Source organism: Mucor velutinosus (assembly GCF_035048745.1).
Source record: "Mucor velutinosus strain NIH1002 chromosome Unknown tig00000041, whole genome shotgun sequence".
Taxonomy (NCBI): domain Eukaryota; kingdom Fungi; phylum Mucoromycota; class Mucoromycetes; order Mucorales; family Mucoraceae; genus Mucor; species Mucor velutinosus.
In genome coordinates, this window is record NW_027041905.1 from 3,039,916 (window position 1) to 3,066,033 (window position 26,118).

General features: G+C 42.0%; 7 protein-coding genes across 7 annotated transcripts; 2 read left to right on the top strand and 5 right to left on the bottom strand.

The window, feature by feature from the left end:
• Positions 1-1,260: 1,260 nt before the first annotated feature.
• On the bottom strand, positions 1,261-7,470 carry ICP55 (aminopeptidase; the record flags this gene model as incomplete). Its single annotated transcript, XM_064820592.1, has 10 exons — positions 1,261-1,279; positions 1,348-2,273; positions 2,333-4,069; positions 4,135-4,649; positions 4,704-4,886; positions 4,982-6,090; positions 6,150-6,421; positions 6,485-6,843; positions 6,904-7,228; positions 7,294-7,470. 10 exons carry the CDS (start codon positions 7,468-7,470, stop codon positions 1,261-1,263), a joined length of 5,622 nt encoding a protein of 1,873 aa, XP_064684512.1.
• Positions 7,471-8,181: 711 nt separating this feature from the next.
• DUS3 (tRNA-dihydrouridine synthase 3) lies at positions 8,182-10,892 on the bottom strand (the record flags this gene model as incomplete). The annotated part of the gene is made up of 4 exons (XM_064820593.1): positions 8,182-8,790; positions 8,845-9,162; positions 9,225-10,748; positions 10,809-10,892. The coding sequence occupies 4 exons, from the start codon at positions 10,890-10,892 to the stop codon at positions 8,182-8,184; spliced, it is 2,535 nt and encodes an 844-aa protein (XP_064684513.1).
• A 95-nt stretch (positions 10,893-10,987) lies between these two features.
• Positions 10,988-12,755, bottom strand: ATC70_001196 (uncharacterized protein; the record flags this gene model as incomplete). The annotated part of the gene is made up of 3 exons (XM_064820594.1): positions 10,988-12,073; positions 12,134-12,556; positions 12,609-12,755. 3 exons carry the CDS (start codon positions 12,753-12,755, stop codon positions 10,988-10,990), a joined length of 1,656 nt encoding a protein of 551 aa, XP_064684514.1.
• Positions 12,756-12,953: 198 nt separating this feature from the next.
• ATC70_001197 (uncharacterized protein) lies at positions 12,954-16,372 on the top strand (the record flags this gene model as incomplete). Its single annotated transcript, XM_064820595.1, has 9 exons — positions 12,954-13,032; positions 13,088-13,233; positions 13,296-13,466; positions 13,531-13,610; positions 13,662-13,752; positions 13,824-14,189; positions 14,251-14,380; positions 14,437-15,655; positions 15,706-16,372. The coding sequence occupies 9 exons, from the start codon at positions 12,954-12,956 to the stop codon at positions 16,370-16,372; spliced, it is 2,949 nt and encodes a 982-aa protein (XP_064684515.1).
• Positions 16,373-16,610: 238 nt separating this feature from the next.
• On the top strand, positions 16,611-18,695 carry ATC70_001198 (uncharacterized protein; the record flags this gene model as incomplete). Its single annotated transcript, XM_064820596.1, has 7 exons — positions 16,611-16,880; positions 16,954-17,164; positions 17,218-17,323; positions 17,379-17,482; positions 17,560-17,980; positions 18,033-18,260; positions 18,314-18,695. 7 exons carry the CDS (start codon positions 16,611-16,613, stop codon positions 18,693-18,695), a joined length of 1,722 nt encoding a protein of 573 aa, XP_064684516.1.
• Positions 18,696-18,814: 119 nt separating this feature from the next.
• ATC70_001199 (uncharacterized protein) lies at positions 18,815-19,829 on the bottom strand (the record flags this gene model as incomplete). Its single annotated transcript, XM_064820597.1, has 2 exons — positions 18,815-18,912; positions 18,974-19,829. 2 exons carry the CDS (start codon positions 19,827-19,829, stop codon positions 18,815-18,817), a joined length of 954 nt encoding a protein of 317 aa, XP_064684517.1.
• Positions 19,830-20,145: 316 nt separating this feature from the next.
• ATC70_001200 (uncharacterized protein) lies at positions 20,146-20,586 on the bottom strand (the record flags this gene model as incomplete). The annotated part of the gene is made up of 3 exons (XM_064820598.1): positions 20,146-20,298; positions 20,365-20,523; positions 20,584-20,586. 3 exons carry the CDS (start codon positions 20,584-20,586, stop codon positions 20,146-20,148), a joined length of 315 nt encoding a protein of 104 aa, XP_064684518.1.
• Between the last annotated feature and the right edge of the window lie 5,532 nt (positions 20,587-26,118).

Genomic DNA, 26,118 nt, shown 5'->3' on the forward strand with positions numbered 1-26,118 from the left:
GCACGACAACCTGATATGTATTTATCTTTCTCTTGGTTACTTGGTTATTCTCAATTTCCTAAAAGACAATATCCTATATAAAGAAATATGTAAGGTTATGGATTTGAGATGTTAATCTGTATATTATTATCTGCTATGGTTTATTCAAAAAGGATTATTTTTTGTTGTGGACTTTTTTGTGCATTGCTATAGACATTTGGTGTTGCTACAAGCTGTTTTATCTCACATTGTGCATTGTCAATTGATATTTGGCGTTAGTTCAAGTCGGTGCTATCTCTGATTCAGGTGTAGCCGGTTATCTGTTTACTCGTTGGTGCTCTCACATTAAGTTAAGTGGCCGATTTTCCATTCAATATTTGGGGCTAGCGTTATTAAATCAAGGATCAGTCATGGATCTGAATGGGATTGCGAGCTGATATTCCAATGATTACTATTTAGAACAGTGTATTTGACCCTGCACTTTGACTCAGGATAGTATAGATGCAAGCCAATTGATGTGGAATTAGAACAATCAGCATCGAAAATCCTAAATTTTTCAACAACCATGATATCTACGCATATTTGGTTTACACCACTATCCTCGGGGCACAATCGAATTTTCCAATTTGGGCGCGGGACTATAACTGGGCTTCTAAATTAACAATGAGCGCCTTTCACTATTTAAGGAAATTAGCTCTTTAATTATGTATTCTCACTCCTTCCAGCATTGGATTTGTAATGCTCAAATTTCCTGTAGTAATAAAGTAGAGCCGCCCATTTAAACAAAAATTTCAATTATATTATAAGGCGGGTGTGTTTTGAGACAACATTAGGATCCTTCAGAAAGGTAACACTATCATTAATTGTAACAAAGTTAAACGGTTAGTACCATTGGAATATAGTATATATACAGTATAATACCGTACATATATATATATATATATATATGAATTCGATTCCAACAACAAATAATTAGAAGGCTTCGATCTTGTTCAATCTATCAACACTGCGATGTGATAAAACCTCCCGCCAAAAAAAAAGGTACAGCTTTGAAGATTACAGAGAAAGTCGATAGTATTTCCAATGTTAAGGGTCTCTACATGAATGGATTCAGCTATTATACTGTATATGCCATCTGATTAGATTGATTTTTGTTTATTAAAAAAATATACATTGTTTATGAATAAATGTTGATAAGAATTATTGTACAGCTTCCACGTTTTGATAAAGAGGAAAATAAAGGTATAATGGTGCATTGTTAAGCAAGCATGATAATCCTAATTAGTTTTGATTGATAGACCTGTCATAAAAGAGGTAGCATTAAGTAATTGAATGTTTTGCTTGAGCAACTCTTATCCGTTTTCTTACCTTGAAACACTTTCAAATAAACGTTCGATATCTGTGGCGCAACGAGTGAACGAATGACTCCAAAAGCTGTAATGTGGGTTTTTGATTAGTTCAATAAACGTGATCAGCAAACCCCAAGGATGTGGTCTATTGACAATCAAACGTTCCAACAGCACACGAGTGATTTGTTCCTTTGCGATATCCTTCTTGCTTTCGACAAACAAATAGAGCAAGACACAACTAAAGTAATGTGTATGGCTATTAGGATAGCGCAATTGATTTGCGATAGCACTCAGGAATAAGTAGCGACCTTGTAATTTGAACGAGATGTTAATCCATTGCATGCCGAATGTTGTATTTCCTTTACCTTCAGAGCCTAATTCCGACAACAAATATTGATAGATTTCCATAGCAGGACCTTGATGAAACGTCGTCTTTTTGGATATAGTGCTGATGCCCAAATAGAACACCACAGCATTCATCAACGGAACATTGTAGTCTTTGCTTTCATTTAACAGGCGGCCAGGCAGATCGTTCAAGAATCGACTTGATGGCGCCCTTGATGTGTTAAAGTATTGATCCAGGTCTTTTTTGAGCCCGCAATTGTCAATAATTGCAGCAAAGTCGGATAGTATGCGAGGCGATTGGTGAATTTCAGGCAATAAATCAATCTTGAGGTTGGGAGTGAAGGGATCCGGTAAGCGCATGTTACGAGGGAAGGCACTAAGAATCAAGTTGCGCATTTGAATACAGGTTGCGGGAATAACATCACAGAAGCTATAGTGATAATCACAAAGGAACTCAGGAAAGTCATGCAATAAGACCAGCAGTACACGTAGTGTGCCTCTGTACAACATGCGAGTGGTATCATGGAGCTCTACGTTGCGTAAGTATGGTACAAGGAATTGGAATAAGCAAACCAACAGTCTCTGAAAGGTGGGCCATCCCTACAATGAGTGCTTAGCACATCTTGCATTTCGTCGTGACATGCGAGAAATCAGCTTACCTTTTGGTTTTCTGCCAACAATAATTGAGGCATGAAAAATCTATGTGACACGAGTTGGAGCCAGGCAAATGTGAAGCCTGTATAGTGTGTTGGTTGCAAAGTATACAAAGTGTTACTGAAAGCAGTTAACAGAGGAATATAGAGAGGTTGAATGTGTTGTTCAGCAGAATGGAGGTCTGACAAGAGACATGTAAAAAGGCGAAGGAAGGGACGCTGGTCGAAATGTTGACCACGCACTTCGTGATGCTGAGATATACACAGCACGACAACAGACAGAGCATTTGTGAAGTAAGCTAATGCATCTGCTTGGTCATTTTCGGGTGAAGTAGGTGGCATTCGAACAAAGCACATAACGAGTTTGGACAGCGCGTCAATAGGGTGATATCCAAGAGCAGGCGACTGACCAGGCATCATTTTGGATTTGATGGCATGCTCCACAGACACCTCAATACAGACACGATAGAACAAAGCCAGCATGCCGTCTATTTTGAGAATGCTTTGCTGAGATAACTGTGTTGCAAATGCCAACATTGTCTTCTCTGTCGTAGCAGGGTGTTGATACAATCTGACCCATTCAGCAAAAAAGAACTGGAACTGTTCACGCAGAGCAGCGTCTTTACTGTTATCTTGCGTTTGATTGTCACGCATCAAGTGCTGCTGTTGCTGTTGCTGATGATGAGAGCTAAGTATGGTGCGCATATCCTCCATCAAAGCCAATACAGATTCCGGAAGCTTGTTGCCTCGCAAATTGCTCAAAGCCTCTAGTGAAGCCATAAATTCATGACGCGTAGCCAGAGGATGTTCACCAAATAAACAAGCACGAATCAATCTTGCTGTAAACTCAATTGCACTGGTGCGACCACTTTCAATCAAGATAGATAATTCTTGATCTTGCTCTGGGAGGTCGATCAAACCTGCCTTGATGAGTGCCACTGTCACGGGCACATTGTACTTGCGTTCATCATCTGCGTGCGTAAGCCAGGAGGTCACCAATGAGCCGACGGTGGGAGATAGTTCGCAGAGATGCTCCAGAATGACCACATACGCTTCAATGGTGAGTTGTTTCTCACTCTTGTATAACAACTGCACAATCTTTTGGGCAAAAGTTCTTGCTGCTTCCGCTTTATCAAAGCTGGAAAATGCAAGCATGGGCACTTGTCGAATCAACGTACGTATATCGCTGTGCTGTGGAAGTGCATTGACGGTGTTGATGTTGGTTTGACTTGTCAGCTTTTCGAGTTCTGTGATACAGTGAGCAAATCGTTCCAAAATCACATGGGCGCTTGCTTGAGGCAATTGTTGTTGCTGATTTCCCACCAAGCTGTTGTCAAATGCAGTAGAGGTTGCAAGAGGCGAGTTGCTGCCATAGTGGAAACCTGGGTCCACGCGTGCCATGGCACGATCCATCATGGGTGTTGTAGACGCGGCCGAAGGTGCTGCTCGTGGAATTCGCATAAAGTCTTCGTACACGCTCAACTGAGAAGGTTGCAAACCGCTTGGTTTAGGGCGAAGAAGGGCTGGTAATGTGTTGGCAAATCCAGACATTTGATACGTATCCATGTCGATATAGGGCTGATTGGGTCGTACTTCATGATGCTTCTTACGATTCAAAAGCGCCATTGCCAGTACTTCATCTATCTCCAGCGTAGCTTTTTCCATGGCAGCCTTCTCAATCACTGCACACATCAGATCCAAATTATCAGCTACTGTCAATATGATGGCTTGCTCTGCCATACTCTAAACAACATAACACACAGCATGAGTCGATTGTCTACGGCTGTTCCACCGCCCAACACACTTACTTCATTCATGCCATGCGCCAAAAAGATAGTTCGTAGATTGTTGACAATGCTCAGTCGCAAAGGTTCCTTACTAGTGACCATGGCCAAACTTGCAGCCAAATTTTGGGCCATCATATGAGCAGCCTTACGCATCTTGTTTTCATCTGCTTCCATAACGAAATCCTTGGATACTAAATCACGAGTCGACACAACAGCAATAGCAACAGCACGTTCAACCACTGGGCCGATGATCTCACGTATGGACTCAGTGAATGCTTGAAGTACCAATCGTCTTGCTGCAGGTTGGTTTGTATAGAGAGGAATTTGCGGGTTGAATGCAATGTATGGAGCGAGATTGGGGACTGGAATAGGAGCCTCTGCAATGTCTGCTTGTCCGTCCACATCAGCATTCTGTAACAAGGGATTACCTCCCGCAGCAGCGCGTCCTGGATAGCCTGCACCATGTGCTGCGAATGTGTTTCTGGATGGTTGGTTCTGAGGCTGTCTATTCTTCAGCACAGAGGTGGGCTTGATGTCTGAGAACAAGGGCTTAGTACATGATCATTTGCTTCTTACTTGCTTGTACCTACCCTTCAAATCCAACGACAGAGTTTTGCATAGTACTTCAATTTCAAACTTGAGGTTGAGCTTGAGTTCTGCAAAGTCGTACAATTCCACCATCAATCTCAGAATAGCCACTAACCAAGGATTGGGCGGCTTAAAGACGCTGCTCTGACTACACTGTTCTAGCACCTTGCATACAAATGGAATCACTACGATCAAGCGCTGAGTATCGTAACCCTCCAGCAACAAGTCCTATCAATGGTGTTAGTATTGTACAAAATGCTACAAAGTCCAAAACATGGACTTGCCTTGAACGCAATATGCTTGTGCAAAATAGGCTTGTTCTTTGCCAGCGTCATTCTACCCAGCCAGGAACCTAGATTCTTCAGCAACGATCGCTCGGATGAATTGGATACTGTCTTTTCAGAGTTCAACAAGATGGAAATGTTGGCGTACGTTTCGCAAAGAACATGTTCATTGAGAAGTTTCGATTTGACAGAATCCAAGACTAGGATGTAGAGATCGTGGTAATTGGGCTCTGAAGAGATACGCTTGACCACCAAATAATTGCTGAACCACTTGAAGGTGGGAGGTTTTAATACCTGCAACAGGTCTGCTACTTTACTGTCAATGTTGTTCTGAGCAACGTTGTTGATGATGAACAATATCTTGTCCTGCACCGCGTCAGCAGGCTCTGAATACACCACATCCGCAGTGGCTGGTACCTGAGGCACCTGTATACTGGTGAATGGCTCAAGAGTCGCTCGGTTGCTGTTGTTGGCATTGGGGTCCAAATCCTCGCCTGGCTTCACTTGCACTTCCTGATGGTTCATTGCATTTTGTATAAACGCAGCTAGATCAGGCTGAGACTGCACGAGATCAGGAATCTGCAATAAATGAGAGCAGTATTGTGGCCATTCACTCAACCGATTTTGGAATTGGCGTAGTGCTTGCACACCAAAGTTGAACATTTTGGAGCCCATGGGGTTTCGCAGTGCATCCAACACGTAGCGCAACGCAACGCCCAAAGGAACATAGGACACCAATCGGTGCTGAATCAACGAGCCAAACAGGATACTGGTGATGGAGAGTTCCTTGTCTGGGTACTTTGGAAAGAACGAGTATTCGTCAAACAGGTTGTGGACCATGCAAGCAAAGACGTCTTGTTCGCGAGGCTCTTTGGAGGCGCTGAGTTTCTTTAGCAGATCGATCATGACATCGGTTGAAAGCTCTCCGTTGTAGATTCGCTCGTAATACAGGTTGGCTTCTTCCTCCACGTCAGGCTTGAATGAGACTTCAGATCCAGTGGATCCAGGGGCTGCCTGGGTGCGCACATTCATCAGCTTGGGGAAGGTCTGGAGACAGCGATTCTGCACTTCCTTGGTTGTATTGATCAATGCAGGAGAGATGGGACTACACAATGCGCGAACATGAGTATTGGCAGTAATGAGCAACCATGATAGCGCACTTACCTGTCTGATAAGACTCTGAGAAATGTGCTCATGGCTTCCAGTGACAGTGGAATCGGCAGATACTGTTGCGAGCCTTCTTGGCGTTGAGCTTCAATGGACACTTTCTGGTTCAGATACAGTAGACACTGATTGGCAAACACTTCCTTTTGCTCTGGATTCTTCAGTTTCTCCTGCAACCACGACTCCAAATGCATCGCCTTTTGATGATCCGCGAGAGAGGCCAAATCCAACGCTAAATAAGGCGGCAGCGAATCCAAAATCTGGGGAAGAGCCTGTATTTATAAATTCGTCAGTATATAATTTCATTGGAATTCATGCTGGATGGGCTCATTTACATGGATTTCTTTTGTCAAATCTAGAATTCGTGTAACCGAGGCAGGATTGTTGTTGTACATTTCAATTATGCTTTGCTTGAATTGCTGATCATCGTCTTTGGACAGGTGTCCACCATGCTGCTTCGTCTTGATGCTGAGCAGCCGTTGCAGCTGATCCACCACGGATGTATCCAACATGAATCGTTCTGAAGCTAGTGTGATGAGGCGCTGAAGCTTCTCATAATCAAACTGGTATGAATCCTCGCTCAATGCATGTGCAATCGCGTCCAGCAGGTATTGCAGCACTTTGTCAGGGATAGACTCGATGGTTGACATGTAAGCAATGGCGTTTTGCAGGTTGGCTCCAAAGACACTTTTGGCTATACGTGTATTCTGTTCAGTCACCTCCATTGGACCTTGCTCTCTTCCCATACACTCACCTTGTTCACTGATTTCGCCCTTGACACCGGAGAATAGAGGCAACGTGAATACTATCTTGTCAAATGGATCCAGTTCAAGTCTGTCAAACAAATGGCAAATATCAGCTTTGGAGGCTACATCCGACTTGGAAAACTGCTGCAGAGCCAAGCTAAAGCTGATCATGGCTTCCAATTTCTTATTGTCCTGCGTAGAAAATACTGCATTCTCTTTCAACAATCGGAAATGAGGAGAGCTTTCGTCTTTAATCAGGTTTAATTTGTAGATGTCGGAAAGTAGGTAACGAAACAAATGTTCACGGATATCCTCTCCATGCGTTTCGATCAACTAGTCCAAGAGTAAACGTTTAGTAGGCTACTTACAACATCCATCATGACATAATTGCTGCTTACAGAGTGGATTTCTGTGGATTTTCGGGTAAAATTGTCGTTATTGAGGTTGGATATGAGCAAGGTCACTTGCGCCTTGACGATACGAGCAAGACTTGCTTTCTGGAGTTTGGTGGTAGTGGCTCGTTGCTGCTTAGGACTAGGTGTAGAAGCGTTGGATAATTCTGATTCACTACTCATGCTGTAAGACTGATAAGCATGCTGTTATGCAATTACGTATATAAAAGGGTGTATAGGCTTTGTCCAAAAAGATGTATACGAGGAAGGAGGTGGGGGGTATATCGTTAATATACAAGCCTTTATAAAGTTGAGAAAAAAAAAAAAGTTGTAGAAGAGGAGAGAAAAAGAGAGAGGAAATTATTCGGTGCTCTCTCTCTCTTTTTTTTTTTTTTTTTTTTTTTTTTTTTTTTTTTTGGAGGGAGATGACTTTCTAAAAGGAGATCCTTATGCCTCTCACACATGTTCATGAAGAATAACGCGTTCAAAAAACGTCATCACAGGGCGAACCCCGATGTGTGAGCCATATAGGCCCATCTATGCCAATGCCTCCTCTATGGATCTCCCATGGCAAATGTTGGTACCATGCTACAGGACATTGTATCGTCATTGCAGCTTGATTTATGGCTGCTATTTCGCATAAGAGCATCGTCAATGGACACCATTGCTGGTTGGCCCCATGTTTGGTGTGGATCCAGCATTTCGATATCATTCAGTAAGATCAAATGGGTTGATTTTATTCTCATGATGATGATGGTGATGATGATGATGATGATGATGATACATTCATAAAGCCAAAAAAAAAAACGATCGAGGAAGAGAAGGGTGCAGGTGTAATAAAAAGTGGAGTAGTATGTAAGTTAAAAAAAAAGTATACAAGAAAGATAGGTAGTATTACATGTTGTTATTGGAGGTAGCTGTTGTCGTTGGATTAGCATTAGCGTCAAGCGCAACATCGCCACTGTTAGTGTTGGTGTTGCTGCTACCACTAGTCGTGCTATCGAAATTCAGACCTACAGAGCCAAACATCAAGGGCTGTTCGTACCCTTCAGGGATCTGAAAGACATTGTTGGCAGTGAGGAATTCCAACTCGAGTTGCGAGGAAGCAATATCCAAATTTGGTGTATCGCTCGACATGGCAGCAATGTGATATGGCAACATCCAGTCTGCCAACCCATTATTAGAGAGGGCGGAGGGCGTTTGGCCGCTTCCAAACTGTTGCATTTGCATCTGTAACATTTGCTGTTGCTGTGGTAGTTGCTGTTGCTGTTGTATTTGATGTTGAATGTGCTGTTCTTGTTGAAACTGCATCTGCTGTTGCTGTTGCTGTATATGCTGCAATTGCTGCTGCGATGGTTGTTGCATCTGGGTTTGCTGTTGTGTGCTGGAAGCAGCAGCCTTCTTGGTCTCCAACTGTCGTCTCAATACATTAGTATGAATGGCGTACAGATCACGGATCATAAAGTACAGCTTGTCTGCCATGGCCCATAGATTACGAGCAGACTATATCAGAGGATGATGAGTGGATCACTATCTCTGTCCAAGATATAGACTTACCAGTAAGAGTTGAAAATAGACACCCAATGCTTGCTTGGCCTTCTCAGCTTCTTTCTGAGACGATGAAAACGAGGAGCTAACAACGACAGTGGCAACTGTGTAAGCAAGATAGGTGATAAAAGGTGGCATGAGCTCCTTGTATTTGCCAATTTCCTTGAGCAAGAGTGTGACATTATCCACAGCAGCCATGCACTTGTTGACACTGCCTTGTATGAATGCTTTGATTTCAGGCTGAACAACGTCTCGATCCAGAGTGTCAGCAATCACCAGTGAGGGTCTGTGCAATAATACAATCAATGTATTGTAAAGCACATGTAGCTGTAGTGGGATTAATATTAGTGGGGAGGCTTTCATGCTTATCAGAGAAGACGAGACATTACCAAGATGAACTGTCGGCTGTTCTTGTGGCGGTTGACTTCCCTGTACATTTCAAAATTGGCAGGCGTGTTCTTGAGTTGCATGGGTAGCTGGTCATACCACTCGCCTATAGCACGATCTAGTTTGGAGAACTCAGAGTCAGGATGGCATGGAGGTACAAGGTTGTGCTGGTCTTTTCGAGAGTTGATGAAAGCGGTGACCCTGCCAAGTAGACTAGTGGCACGGATGAGGTAAGCATAGCAATTCAGGGGAGGCCTTCTACCTACAGGCGATGCAGCAACAGCAGCAGCAGAAGGCGAGGCAGGGTCTTCATTGCTGTCCAAACTACCACTACCAGCGGCAGCGCCATTCACCAAAGTAGAGCCAACCAATTGAGTCTCCTTCAGCCCATTCACATTCAATAGAACAAATCGACTCTTGTCCAATGTCTCTGTGTAATATTGATCACTGCTGTAGTCATCTACTTTAGCAGGCAAAAAGGCTGTACAAAAGACATCTTGTAAACTAGAAGGTCGTCCTGTAGCAGCACTGGAAAACTTGTCGATCGAGTAGATAGTCCAAAAGAGTCGACGACGAGTCTCTTGTTGCATCAGCTTTTCCAATGTATGATTATCGTTCCCGTTTTCGTCTTCATCTAGATCCTCATGAAGGCCTAATTCCATGGCCATACGAATCGCCATGCCACCATACATCCAGCTCCTGGGCCCTCTGCCACAGCCGTATTCATGGAGACAGAGCAGAGTCAAGCCTTGCAGATTGGATATTGTGGGCTCGTCCACAGCTCTCAAAATCATGGCTCTTGCCTTTTCCGCATACTTTTCACCTGCATGCCAAGCGGGTATCTCTTTGATGTCTGGACGGTCAGAGAATCGAGCACAGGCTGCAAACAGTGATAGCAGCAAAAAGTCGGAACAGCGCCGCTCTCGAATGTCGCTTCTGAGTGCTGTTTCGTCAAAGATGGGTGTGCCTGAGAAGAGGTATTTAAAGTAAAGATCTACCATGTGTTCAATGACATTCATGGGAGGCAGCAAGTAAGAGTTGTTGTTATCTTGCGGCGCAGAGTGTCGAGGTGGATGCTGGTGGTGATGGTGATGGTTCATCATGGCTGGTGGTGAAGGAAAGTTGGAGGAAAGGCTCGAGAATGAGGTAGGGGATGCAGCATCGTGCAGAGTGTCTTCGCTGGAGCGTTTGCTGGCCGTGCTCTTGGTTCTGATGCTACTGTGCGTGGTGGGTATGCTGTCTGCCGTGGTAGATGTGGCTGCTCTGGATGCGTGCGGCTCTTCGTCCAGCCTTGTGTCTGTGTCTTGATCTACAGGATCTGTGTCTTCCTCATGCTTGGAGGACTCTGCTTCCTGTGTGGCTGCTGAATCAGACAGCAAGATTTGCTCCATCTTGGCTAATCTCTGCTCCAGCATTTCAATGTAGCCTTGTCGAGGGCCTCGCTTCTTATTGCTGGAGCTGTAGGTGCATGCGTTGTTGAGTCTGGTACAGTTTCCACATGTTGGCTTGCCTCCATCGCATTTTATCTATGTACGAGTCAAATAAGTAAAAGATTGCTGCGGCGGGTCAGTAAAGTCTATTTGTACTTTTTTTCTTCTGCATAGTTCACAAGCTTGTGTTAATCGTTTTCTTTTATTGTCGTTTTCTCGAGTCTGCGTTGAAGAAGCCATTTGAACTAGTATGATAAGCAAACAGGAAGGTTTTTCATTCAACACATAGTTTTTTTTTTAAAGCAAAAAGAGATCCTCTTCTTCATGGAAAGTGTCTAACCACCAAACTGGCCATCCCAACGAGTCACTCTTGGTTGTATCACGGTACGGTATCCGTGGGCTGCCGGATCCCCGCGTATAGTATGAAGCATGCTTATCTTGAATCCAAACACTTTGATGGCCTTGAAATCACTGACTGTGTATTGCTGCTGCTGCTGCTGCTGCTGATCCTCCAGGCCTTCAATGTGTATCTGGTACAGCGTGTTCAACTGTGATATCCCATCAATGAACCCAATGTCACAAACAAAGTCATCCAGGTAGATCTCTTTGACCTGTTTGAGATTGGAGAAACATTCGGTGATGGCTGCTTCTATACTGCCATCTGTGATTCGTTCGGATGCATCGGCGGGTATTCTTGTTCTTGTATGCGGTGATTCTCTTTTGTCAGCACCGGGCCAATTCATCAATGTCAAATACTCTAATTGAGACGCACAGGGCTTGAGGCATTCCAACCACACTCGGGATGTGAAAGCGCTGATCCTTCCCAATGTCAGCGATGTGAGTCGAGTGAGCAATGCCAGCATGCTGTACTTGCGCACCAGTTGCGATTCGAGCATGTGCCAGCTGCTGACAAGGCGATCTTGCCTGTCCACACCATTTACACCGGCTGTATGCTCTTCCCTGTCGTAAATGCCTCGCAAGCTGAATGTCTCTAGTGTGTTTGGCAGGGTGGGTTTCTTGGACAACATGTTGCCATTGGTATCAAAATCATAAGGGATGGGTGATAGGTTGTACTCTTGGGCAAAGTCTAGCTTGAGGCTCCTGAGGCACGGCATATCAGAGAATATCCTCAAGCTCACGTTCTGGCCACTTGAGCAAGATATGCGCTCACAATGCACACTCTCCAGATGCCTCATCCACTCCATGATAAATTTAACGTCTGTGTAGTTCATGTTGGCAATGCGCATGTGCCGTAGATGTTTGAACGCCATGTTGGTGGTTCGTACAGCAATTGGATTAACCATGGGCCTGCTCGCTTCCCCTGTCACTGACAGTGTGGTGATGTAGTCATAGTAGGGCATTGTAGATTGCGTATGGATCACAGCTAGTAAATGCCTCCATTGAATAGCCATGTCTTTCCACTAATGCGTGTACATGTTAGCACACATCCACTACCACCGACTTGGCATCTAGATACTCACCAGAGACGCTGCATTGATCAGAGAGCGCCACTTTTTACAAACGCAAGCAATCTGGTGGTAATCCTCAAAGGTTGCACAGCGCTCAAAGATGGTCCACATGCTTTCCGTTGGCAATGTAAAGATGGGTGTATCTGTGTCTATGAAGATTTCGCGACCTCTGTAATTGTTGAAATCTCGGTGCAATGCGAGCTGTAGTTTTGGCTCGTTTGAGCTTTTCTTTGCTGTTGATGAATGACATGTGGATGATACTGTTGTCTCTCTTTGCTTCTTCTTTTGCTGTTCTAAATGCTTGAAATGACCAGGTAGATCCATGATGGGAGATAGAGAGGAGGGCTCCACAATGTTGGGTGAGGGTGCTTGCTCCAATTCTGTGGATGGTAAAGAGGACTGGCATGGCTCTTTCTGGCTCTTTTGCTTCTGCTTCTGCAAGCTGATCAGTCGTTAGCATGACAAGGGATCAGACATCAACACTTACACTGTGTAGTGGTGGCCGTTTCTTGACATTGGATCTGCATCTCAGTGTTCTATTGGACTCCAACAAGCGTCTAAACGTAGTTGTATTCTCATTGGGATCTCTGTTGTTTAAGGGTATCTTGATAGTAGGTGATTTAGGCAATGTCATGAATCGGAAAAGGGAAGAACCACACTTGAATTCAGTTTTGGCTTCTAAAGTGACGTTGATATAGTATAACGCGCGCTCGGGTCCTCTTTTTCGATCACCTTGGATATTCAGCCTGCTGAAATTTCCATTTCTTTCTTTCCAGTTTCGTGTCCTCTTTTCTTTTTCCCCTCTCATTACTTGAAAAGAAATTACCATACTATGGAGATCAACGAGCAAACCTACAATGCTTTACAGCAGTATTTGTTGCAGACATTGAGCCCAGACACTCAAAAAGACGGTACATTAAGGCAGCATGCGCATCACATTGAACAGAAAACTGACATATTCTATAGCTGCTCACAACTTGTCACAAGTCGAGGTTCAACAAGGTTTCCCTATTCTTCTGCTCAAGCTCATCAGCGATGAATCAGTAGATCAAACACTGCGTATCGCAGGCGCTGTGTATTTCAAAAACTACATCAAGCGCCATTGGGTCAATGTAAGCCTCTTTGGACAAGTGTAGCAGGTTGCATGTAAAAATTGACGCAGCATTTCATGTAGGACAATGAAGAAGAAGCCGATAAAATCGCACCTCAAGACCGTCTTGAGATCAAGAACCAGATTGTTCAACTCATGATTACGGTTCCTGACAAGCTCCAGTTGCAAATCAGTGATGCGCTTAGTTTGATTGCTGAATCAGATTTCCCTGAACACTGGGAGTCTTTGTTACCAGTAAGTAGCTCATGGGAAGGGGGGGCAATGATGGACGTTGCATATTGAAGGGATCTCGTGCTAGGAATTGATTAGCAAATTGAGTCCAACCGACTATAGAGTCAACAATGGTATTCTTGGTACAGCTCACTCCATTTTCAAGAGGTAAGGACATGATGCCTGTGGAGGATCCGCAGTATTAACTGTATGTTTTAGATGGAGATCCGCCTTCAGATCAGACGAACTTTTTATCAACATCAAATACGTCTTGAGCATGTTTTGTGAGCCTTACATGCAGCTCTTCCAGGTATTGTGTGTCAAGCGAAACATATATAAAATAGGCCATCATTAATCCCCCCTCCCCTCAAAACAACGCAGATTACAGACAAATTGATCGAGGAGAATGCCAACAATCCAGCTGCACTCGCTATTTTGGCACGTTCGTTGACTCTGTTGATCAAAATTTATTACGATTTGAACTGTCAAGATCTGCCCGAGTTCTTTGAGGACAATTTGACAACATTCATAGGCTTGTTTGAAAAGTACCTCGTCTACCAAAACCCTCATTTGGTCACTGATGATGAGGAAGAAGAGGGTCCTCTGGAGCAAATCAAGACTGGCATCTGCTTTATTCTCGAATTATACACCACTCGCTACGAAGACGCTTTCCCTCAACTGACTGCATTCGTGCCCATCGTCATCAACTTGCTCACAAACACCAACAGCGAGCCCAAGTACGACACAGTAAGTAGCAGCTGATAAGGGGTCCTCCACGCCCAGACTACTAAATATCCTGGCTACATAGATGGTCTGCAAGGCCTTTGCCGTGTTGACAGCCATTGTCAAGATTGAACGCCACGCTCACATGTTTGCCGATCCCAATGCATTAAACACCATGTGCGAAAGAATTGCTCTTCCCAATATTTCCATGAGAAGCAAGTAGCTGTATTGCATCCTGTTTAAGCACGCGCACTAATACCTTCTTTTACAGCTGTTGATGAGGAATTGTTCGAGGACAACCCAATTGAGTATATTCGCAGAGATTTGGAAGGCTCAGACACGGACACGCGTCGTCGTGCCGCTGCTGATTTCATCCGTGGTTTAATGGAGCGTGCTGAAGTTCAGGTCACCAAGATCATGTCCGAATACGTCAACCGCTACTTGCAAACGTACAGCACCAACCCCAAGGCCAACTGGAAGGATAAAAACACGGCTATTTTCTTGTTGGTAGCCATTGCCAGTCGATCCTCCACCAGTCAGCAAGGTGTCACCAAAACTAACGCACTTGTCGATGTCGTTGATTTCTTCTCCAAGCATGTCTTGTGTGATTTGCAGTCTGACGTCAATACAGACATTCCCATCTTGAAAGTGGACGCCATCAAGTACGTGTATACCTTTAGAAACCAACTCACCAAGGAACAGCTCCTCTTGGTATTCCCCTTGTTGCTCAAACACCTCGAATCCAGCGATTACGTGGTCTATACCTATGCTGCTATTGCCATTGAGCGCATCTTGTTTATCCGTCAAGGAAAGATCATGATGTTCACTGCTGTCGATATCAAGCCGTATGCCGAAACGCTTTTATCTCAACTGTTCAGACTGATTGAACAAGGTCAAACACCTGAAAAGCTGTCTGAAAACGACTACTTGATGAGAGCTGTCATGCGTGTCATCATTACCAGTCGCCAGGATATGGTCCCCTACGTCAATGTCATCATGGACAAGTTGACCAAGATCCTGTCCATTGTCAGCAAGAATCCCAGTAACCCCAAGTTCAACCACTATGTCTTTGAGAGTATTGGTGCTCTAATCCGTTTCATCTGTCCTATTTCAGAGGCTGCTTTGAGCGAATTTGAAAACATGTGCTTTGGCCCATTCCAAACCATTCTCTCTCAAGAAGTCCAAGAATTCACTCCTTACGTGTTCCAACTGTTGGCTCAATTGCTGGAGCAACATCAAGGTGTGGAATTGACGCCAGCCTACATTGCTCTGTTGGGCCCCTTATTGAATCCTGTGCTCTGGGAACAAGGTAATATCCCTGCCCTCGTCCGTTTACTGCAAGCTTATTTGGATAAGGGTGTCAATTCCATCTTGGCTGGTAATCAGCTGGAGCAAATTCTTGGTATTTTCCAGCAAAAGCTGATTTATTCTCGCCAATTCGACCATTACGGTATGCTCTTGTTGAACACAGTCTCTACCAGAGTGCCCATGTAAGTTTTGATTACACTTTTGTCAGATGAGAAACTAAATCTCTCAATAGCAATGTCTTGGGCAACTATCTCCCTGCTCTGCTTTCAGCTGTGTTGAAGAGACTCCAAAGCAAAAAGAAGGGCGACACCATACAATTTGACAAATTTACTCGCAATTTTACATTGTGGATGAATCTCTGTTTCTTGCTGGAATCATTTGGTGGACCTGACATCATCATCAAAGTATACGAACAATTGCAGCCTGGACTCTTTGGTCAAATCATGACATTATTTGTGCTCCCTGACTTGAGCAAGTTGAGTAAACCCCTGGATCGCAAGATTGGTGGCTGTGGTATGGCACGTCTCTTGACTAGATCTGATCTCATGCTTCAAGCTCCCTACGTTAGTCAACTGTGGGGACAATCCTTGTTGGCTGTATTGGCCTTGTTTGAACTGCCCCCTGCTGTGGAAGTTGAGGGCCTGGATGAATTATACACACTGGATATTGAAGAGGGTGGATATCAAACCACATTTGCTAAATTGGCTACCAGTAATCCTGTTCCTCAAGATCCCACAAGTGGTTTGCCTGCTCCTCCTGTTTATCTCGCTCAACAAATTATGGCAATGCCTGCTGATAAACGTCAAATCGTTAAATCTTTGGTATCCCAGTCTGCTGAGGCTTCACAGTATTTACCGAAGTATTTCCAGCAAGCCAACATTTCTTTGGATCAATTGTAAAGATTGGCTTTAACATATAAATAAATTTGAGTGTCATGAATAGATTGTACTTGATATGTTAACATGTACTAAATGTTGGGTAGATATGTGTGTGTGTGTGTGTGTGTGTGTGTGTGCGTAAATGTTGGATTTGCTAGACCTAATGTGATTTGCCATGAATTCAAACGTCTTCAAATGGATTACTTTGTGCACTGAACATGATACTATTTATCCCACATCTAAAGTACAAGAATCCCCAATGTGTGTTCCTGAATATCATCTGCTTACAACGAGCACTTTCGTCGCGGCAGTAAAGCAGTACGTGACCGTGTCGAAATGCGGTTCTACGAAAAAAGAAGGTTCGCCATCAAAGACGCGATTGTCTACTTTTTCTTTACACAATAGTAACAAGGAAATGCTCGCCAAGACACTTGAAATCAATTGGCATGATGGGCAAGCTATATACTCGGTTGATTTCTCACCTGATGGCTCTCGATATGCAACAGCAGGCGCAGATAATTCAGTGAGAGTAAGGCACACACGCATAATCAGACATGCACCGCGAGAGTTCAAAAAAAGACCCTAAACAGACATGTGTGTAGATTTGGAGCATTCACAAGAGGTCCGACAGTTCAAGCTCGAGCAACTCCAACATAGCCATCGAAGATAGAAAACAGCAGCATCAAAGCAAAAAGCTGGTGGATTCCCTGCCTGTAAACATTGATTTCTTGTCTGAACTGAAAAGACACTCTTCACCTGTGAATGCTGTGCGTTTTTCACCAAAGGGGGATTTGATTGCCTCAGCAGGAGATGGTAAACTTAGCATAGGCATTGCTTTCTGACTGGAATGCTAATGTGCTTGCTAGATACTTCCATTATCATCTGGAGATTATCAGCAGTGAAAGAGACAACTTTTGGAAGCGACTACAACGATTACGAAAAGGAGAGCTGGTCAGTTGTAAACATGTTCTAGTAAGTGAGAAGAGTTGCTCATTGCGTCATGGATCTGTCTAATGCAAAGAATCAGTGGCCATACAAAGGAAATCTATGATCTCGCATGGTCGCCTTGTGGAAACTACTTTATCACAGCATCGATTGACAACACAGCTCGAGTATGGAGCTTGGCAGAAAGTAAGGACACTCTAAAAGAAAGCGAATCCTTTTATTCACCAGCCACACTACAGAGGCATGCATTCATATTTTTACAGATCATACGCATTATGTGCAAGGTGTTACGTGGGACCCACTAGGTCAATATGTGGCTACACAGTCCAGTGACAGATCAATGGCTATTTACAAGTACAAAAACACGGCAAATGGAAAACTGGTGTTTGGATCCGTCTCGAGAAAGTTTTCAAGAATCGATAAAGGGAAGATTGCATCCAACAACACAACCATAGACGATTTGGCAGTGGCAGCAACAGGGTCATTTCGATTGTATCATGACGAGAATTTAGTGTCGTTTTTTAGAAGACTATCCTTTAGTCCTGACGGAGCACTATTGATTACGCCAGCAGGCTTAAACAAGCCAACAACAGACGCAAATGCACAGACTAGTGCAGACATGGATGAAAATGGAGAGGAATTGCTGAACTGTGCATACATCTATCCTCGAAACACCATGCTAAAGTGAGTTAAATTATATGCCATGCAAGCCATGGTTATGCTAATAGAAAAATAGACATCCCATTGCATTCATTGGCAACCACCCAAAGCCCTCTATTGCCATCCGCTGGTGTCCCATGCTATTCAATAAGAGAAAAGATGCGTCCTCAGCATTCGCATTGCCTTACCGCATGCTTTACGCTACAGCTACACAAGATTCAGTTTATATTTATGATACCCAGCAATGTCGTCCTATATGTGCCATATCAGGAATGCACTTTGCTCCTATTACTGATCTTGCTTGGTAAGGGAGTGTGCCTTTAAACTATGTATAATTAAATTAACATGGAAATGTAGGTCTCATGACGGATCCATTCTCATGTTCTCTTCTGCTGATGGCTACTGTTCTGCAGCCGTCTTCTCACAAGGTGAATTGGGTACAAAATATGAGAAATTGCCAGATTACAACGCAGCCGAGCATGACATTGAAATGATGGATATTCCAGACTCTACAACCGCAACCACAACAAATACTAACATGTCACAAAAGCGCAGGGTATCAGCCTCAATGACAACATTAACCACATCTGCACCAGCAACAACAATACATCAACAAACAGTGACGCCCTCTTCTTCATTATTAGCAACTCCTGTTATGGTTGAAAAGACTAAAAAAAGAAGAATAACGCCAATCCTAATCAGCACTCCTTTAGAACAGCAACAACCTCCTCCTTCTTGATAAAACGGAACTATATATCTAAAATAGGGTCTTTTTTTATTTATTTATTGTATTTACATGTTGGATACTAGAACTAGTACTTAAATGATAAATATGTAAGAAATTGGTAATAAAATTGCTTAAACTTTAATGGTATCCTCCTTTTTGACAAAAATACCGCAATGAAGATTTGTCTGAAAATAACGCTTATCATCCACCTTGCCATCCGTATTCCCAACTGTAGGAAGCTCATTAATACACAGCATTTCATTATGTACATACAATTAGAATGCAATTACCTCGGCTGTCTAATTCAATTCCCAACCATTCTCCTGTATCAAAATGCACTTTACCAATGTATTTCACAGTACCAATGATGGGTAATGGACGCTTAAACAATTTGACTTTGGAGCCAATGACGATATCTAGCTGCACATCGCTGCTATTGTCAGATGTGCTGCAGTCATCCTCACTGCTACTGCTGTTATTGCTGTGGTAAATTAACTGATTATTCTTAGCTTCCTCTTGCTGCTGTTGCTTAATTAGCCGGCTCCACCTTGACAAGCGATTACTAGTACCCTTTTTCTTGGCGACAACATCGGTTGGTTGCTGTTGCTGAGTGGTATCTTCTGGTAAAGACCATCGTCTCTGTCTGGCTGCATGAAATGTCTTGGGATCTGGTGATCGTGATCTCGGTGGAGTAACCGGAATATCAAACTTTAATCTTGAAGGTCTTTTGGATGTGATGGAGGAATTGATCTCTTGAAGTTTTCTTTCCTTCTCTTCTTGCACATCCATGCGTGCTTGAGTCTCCAAAGACAATAGCAAATCCATGTCGCAGGCTGTAATATCTCTCAGTTTAGTGGCCAGCATTTGATCGTCATCATCATCGTCATTTTCCATGACGGTAGCTAATACAATGTCTGATTGAGATGGCGGCGTGGGTGGCCTTTTTTGATCTGGTGTTGTACTACTACTTGTACGAAGAATGCTGACAGTTGCAGTATTTTCTTTTGACGGAGTGTAATGCTGTCTTTTCACAATGACAACTGAATCATCAATGTTTCCTGTAGATTGCGTCTTTCTTAATCCTAAAGAGCTCAAAGAAGGTGAAGACAACTTCTTTCTTGCATTCTTCAAGCCAAACAGTGGCATTTTTTAAGGGGATCAAATAATGTGTAGGAAAGAATTATATATATAAAAAAAAGAGGGAGTGAACAATGGAAAGAAGAGAGGAAGGATGAGGGTAAAGAAGGAAGGAATAGAGATTATCAAAGAAAAAGAATTTTATACACACAAAAATGTTTTTCTCACCATCTATTTTCATACAAAAAAAAAAAAAAAAACAAGCTGTATATGATGATTGCTTTGCACGTGGAGATACCTGCTTCTTTATTATTCCCTTTGACATCATTAAAGTAGATAGTTTGCATAACAAAAAAAAAAAAAAAGAAAAAACTTGTGTAATTTCTTATTTGACCTTAACATTGGCGGGCTGTGCTGTTGATGGCTGCTCTGCTTCTCTTCTGGCTGCGTCTTGAAGGAGATGTGTATCAACGGCTTCTGCTGGAAGTTGAACATAACGAACAACTGAACCACGAATAAAACAGTTTTTTACGGATGCCTGACGTTTGATTGTTTAGTTCTATTTCTGGTTATCGCTCTTGGCTTTTTTGATTGTTCGTTTTACCATGTGAGGATATCTTTCTTCGTCCACAACTTGTATATCGTCCAATTTGATATTTAAAAACTGGTCTACCGACTTTAATACACCTGTGATGGCAAGATCATTCTTTAATTCAACTGTAACTCGTTGATCAACTAGTGTCTTGAAGAAGGAATAAAACAACTAGCAAGATTGAATCATTTAGCAACTTGGATTGGGTATCATTCCTTTCATTAGAGCTACCATTTGTATTATTGGATGAGTGTGATGTATGTGTTGTGGTTTAAAGAAAAAAGAGGCATCTCTTTACGCGAAACAATCATCATTTTTTTCCAATCTGGTGACTGGTTTGAAGCTATCTGTTCTTGCTACATCTTACATGCTCCACTTGCTTCAGATTTGCATGTAAATGTGGATCAAAAGGCGAACCAGAAGAAATTTACATCTACATTTAAAAGAAACGATTGCCTGCTGGATATACAATCGGTTCGAATGCATTGAACCCCACTGTATTGCTAACAACACTGCAGATGAAGTCCTGAAAGTAGCCCAATACGTGATCCATCAGAAATCCAGAATCCAACATGCGTTCTGTAGCATCTTTTGTACCATTTGATGCTATAATAGACCCGCAAACAGTCTCATGGTGTGGATCTAAACCTTACGCGATACACCATGTCTGTATTAACGGAAACATTTCATAAAAGAACGGATACCATATCAGTGTTATCTCCTACTCCTCAAATGTATGCAAAACACAGCGAAATTTGAGCACATTTGGGCTGTATTTTCTCGTGTCAGAAGCCTTTTTAGACCATCAGAATAGCTCCAAACAATTGCTCTCGTCTGGTAGTTACTTCCTGACACCTTTGCTCAACCTTTTGGGACAAAAAAAAATATGGCCAAAAATCGACCAAAAAGCATGAGGTACCCCTTCATAGTTTTCATCGAAAATCAAACGATCGCGTTTTTGACCTTGAAAATGAAGACTTTTACTATGGTATATACTAAATCAAAATGTTTCTCTCGATCCAAAGCAGCCTCTGAAATCACGTCTGTGAAGCTTTGATATACAAAATTTCGACTTTTTGACCAGAAACCTCATTCCATACTTTCGCAAATTGCTCAATAATTTTGTTCAAAACACTTATTACAATTAGCATCATTGGAAGCGCCTCGGAAAGTAGTTCAAGAAAGTATTAGGAAGCGTAGGGTGATCATCACAATTTATATAGTCGAATATCATAAAATAGAAGAATGAAGTCGAAAATAGGTAAAATCTACCCAATCTTGAACAGAAAAAAAGCCTGAGTTTGAATTGGTTTTGGCGGCGGCGGCTTGCTGCTGGCTGACCTAAATGCCTTTCTGTTGATGACAATGATGATTGCGATGCTGATTAAATGGGGCTCATAGAATTGAAAGGACAATTGCTTAGCTCGAATACTTTTTTCTTTCTTGGAAGTTTTTTCCTATAACAAAGATGTCTTTTGCAATGACAATATCTAAAAAAAAAGTCGCTGTAGATCTTACACAAGTTCTGTACTCACTTATGACCAGCTTTATGTCGCCACCTGATTAAGAGTATCAGCAGCAGCGAATGATATGACAATTATACTATCAGAAAATAGAGATTGTGATGTATAAATGCTGCATAAAACTTGAATTTTCTTTTACAGCGTCTCAATAATAGGCTTTGTTTGATATGGGTGTAAGCAAAAAGGATGCTGAGGGAGATACCTCCTCTCCTCCTCCTGGTGGCTCTAATATAGCCTTTCTTTTTTTTTTTTTTACTAACAATAAATTGTCTAAAATCTACTTGATATACCAAAATGTTATAATATCTGATTAAAAATGTATTTTGCGAGAGCCCACAGGGCAACGCCAACATCGAGCGTAACGAGATAGATGTCTAGCTATTGTTATACTCGCAAGATTCAACTTTTCGCCTTTTAATGTTGAATGAAATTGATTTTGCCAGCAAACAGCCGAAATATTGATTAAAGCTCCGCTTCACATCTATGTTAGATTGGCCAGATTTGACGAAATTTCGACTCGATTGATCTATTTTGCCAGATTAGACTATAAGATCGTGATAATCTTTCGTACTTTCTTAAGCTTTACTGGAGTACTTTTCAAGCCGCATTCAATGATGCTAATTGTAATAAGTGTTTTCAACAAAATTATTGAGCAATTTACGAAAATATGGAATGAGGTTTCTGGTCAAAAAGTCGAAATTTTGTATATCAAAGCTTCACAGACGTGATTTCAGAGGCTGCTTTGGATCGAGAGAAACATTTTGATTTAGTATATACCATAGTAAAAGTCTTCATTTTCAAGGTCAAAAACGCGATCGTTTGATTTTCGATGAAAACTTTTTTTTTTTTTTTTTGGATGATATTATTTTATTAGAATAGTAATTAGAAATAAAACAAATGCATCAAAGAGATGGACAAGTGTATGGAGACAAAGTGACTTGCCATATATAAATCTTGAATAATAAACTAATGGGAGAGTTGCCTAAGATTTGACAATCTTAACAGTTCTGTGGATTTTCGATGAAAACCATGAGGGGTACCTCATGCTTTTTGGTCGATTTTTGGCCATATTTTTTTTTGTCCCAAAAGGTTGAGCAAAGGTGTCAGGAAGCTACTACTACTCGGGTACAATTGTTTGGCGCCATTCCCGTGGCTCAGAAAAGTCTACATGTCAAGATATGATGGCCTGAAAACTGTCCAAGTTGGTTGTATTTTTGCTTTATGGCTTTTGTTTACACGGCATGAATCACATCTTTGGTAGCTGAAATCTTCTGAAAGGGCAGTTCTGCAGCTTGAGCAATTTTTAATTCGGATAGGATGTACATTAATTTTGGTAAGACTAATTCATGCAAATTTAGATATGTTACATTGTTGGTAAGCTTGATAGTAAAGGAAATGATAACCCGAATTTGCTGCTTGGATATTATGGTTCTGCATATTCGCTTCGCTAAGGTAAAAACCTTTTATAGACCAACGTTACCAAATGTTGAATTAGATGCGTTATGTTCTTGGTGGAGAGATTAAGTCTCCCACCTCCCCGATGCCAGCTTCGCCGGCTTTTTTATATAGTTTTCTGGTAAATATCTTAGAGATGATGATGGGTGGGAGACGTCAGACATTATGCTTTCAAGATTCAAGGCATGCATTAAAAGGTGATTGGTGATCTCGAAATTATCAAGAGGGAAATTGCGCATTGAAAAGTAAGATAGTTTGGTTTGATATTATCTTTCAATTTTGAAGCTTATTATATATTTGATAGGCCTAATGGCTGCCCATTGCACATTCAAATGCGGATTATAATGCGAATTTCGAGTTGCCACACCCATTTAAAGTTGTATATAATGTTGCGTGGCATATGTCAAACCTACCCGTGCTGCCACAATTTGGCCAGCTATTATCCTTCTTTAATAAGTCAACTATATAACGGAGCTACTCTAATATAGCTACTATGCGCATACTCTATTTGATTGCCATATATACAATACATCTTATTTGGAGTCAAGTGGGATGCAATGTATAATGCTAATCGCTTTAACAGATTCTGCTTCAATCATCCTCTAGTCCTCCATCATAAATCGAGACATAGACGTATGAAAAGATGCATTCCAAACAGTATGTCAAACAGCTGACATACGCTGTTCATCACAGAGCCCCTACATGAATGAAAATATTCTGACATTTTAATCCGTGATAGCATCAATATCAAAGCGATAGATGTAAGGTTGCGCACACATACGTCTATTGGATAACGATCCCACAAAGCCCTACTACCAAAATTTGCTCAATGTATATTAAAGGCTAGGTTGTGTCTTGAACTGAGGCTGTGTTAACAAACGACATGAACCTTTGGATGCATGTCAAGTATTCGAGATCGACTACAGCCATACGCATTTTATTGCTTCCTTCTTCATTCTTGACAATGTACTCATACACAATGCGTATTACTATCACGTTAGTAGTCATTATCGCAACAATAGCGATGACAAAAGTCGAAGAGCGCCAGCATACACAAGAGCTATAACAAAACATCACAAGGGACAAAACAATAATGATAATAGCTTCAGCTATAGTCTTCAATCTTTGTCTCTGGTTTGACCTGATCTGATCGTCTTTATTTTGATTTCACGTTAAACTCTCTTCACAAACCCAGAGTTAAAATGTAATTTACCAAGGCGTGCTAATGAAACCACAAAATATGAGCCTTTATCAATGTCAAAACTTGTACCGTTTGTTGATGCATATATGATACATTCACTTCAACAGGCCGAACAAGATTTGTGTGAGATATTGTGAAACATTGAGTGTTGCTTGTAGCTTTAACCAGTGGTACGTAGAAAAAAGTTGGTCAGCAAATTTAAGATGGCGGAATGTTATCCTATAAGCCTACTGAACAATTCTTCCCAACACAAATTAAAGGCTAAAATAACGTAACGAAGGATACTAAAGCCCAGATCAAATGGTGTGCGGATTTGTATGTCTATTGATCCAATGTCGGGATCAATCATAATGCAACAAGCAAGCAATTTACAGTGCCCTACTAACGGTAGGATTGGAACTACCTTGTATTGTAATGCGGCCAGCTCTATCAATACGAAAAACGCAATATGCTGACTTGATTGAGGTTTCGTGGGTTGTAATTGCGGAAGATTTTTCAATGTGCCCCAAAAAACTTATTTCCCGTGCGTTGTCCCATTTTGCTGGACATTTGCTGGTGGAAAGTGTATCTGAAAAATCAGATAAAAGCAGAAACCTTGCACAAAAAAGGTATAAATGAGTCTAATCGTATCATTTGCAACTGCTGCACAGACTTGGCACCCTTTAGGACCCGGGATGCCGAGTTTGGCGCCTCCTCTTAAAGTATACTATGATGATGATATCGTGGTTCTGTGCTGGCACTTGCCAAGATATGGAGGCTCTTTGGATCCATGTAGTCATCATTGCATGGATAATCAAATTGTTATTTTGACAGATCCAGCAGTTTGATATCTTTTTTTTTGTTTTTTTTTTGTCAATACATTGGCTATATTTATACGATTATCATCTACAGAAACGATGTGTAACTGTGGTTGCTCCGTGAGAAATATATACACACATTGAAGAGCCCTATATTCGATACATGAAGCAGCAAGAGGTGATACGGATGTGATTAAAGAGTCACTGTTTAAGAACTGTATTGTGAGTGATTTTGTAGCGTTATACCAGTTGTACAAGCCAATTCCAAACGTTCTACTCTATATGGCGTAATGTTGAACCTAGATTAAGTGCTGATTTGATGATGTTGAATTCAACCCAATCAAAGAAACACCTGATCTGCTCGGAATATGATGCTATATTTTTACTCAAGCAAATGATACATGTACAGCTGGAATATACTATACAATTATACGCTTGAACCTTGAACATCTTCCCACAGCTCCTCTCGAAACATAACATTGGACACCTCTCGACATTCAAGTATATCGAGCATGCCCTATATTTGGTATCATTAAAACATCAGCAGCATGTACTGTATAAACACAAGCACATGCCTCAGATTCTCCAATTGATTTCACTCTTCGAGCGTGAATCGCTTATATATATAGCCATTTTTACCTTTAATAGCCTTTCATTTTTGTGGGGCAAATCACCCTCTGTAGTGGGCGGCAGCTCAAACAGATCTCCGGCCTATTCCGTCATATGCTGCTTCAAACCAAAATGCGGGGTAAGTAAGCTTCCTGCGCTCGTTTGCATGACCCTGTGAATC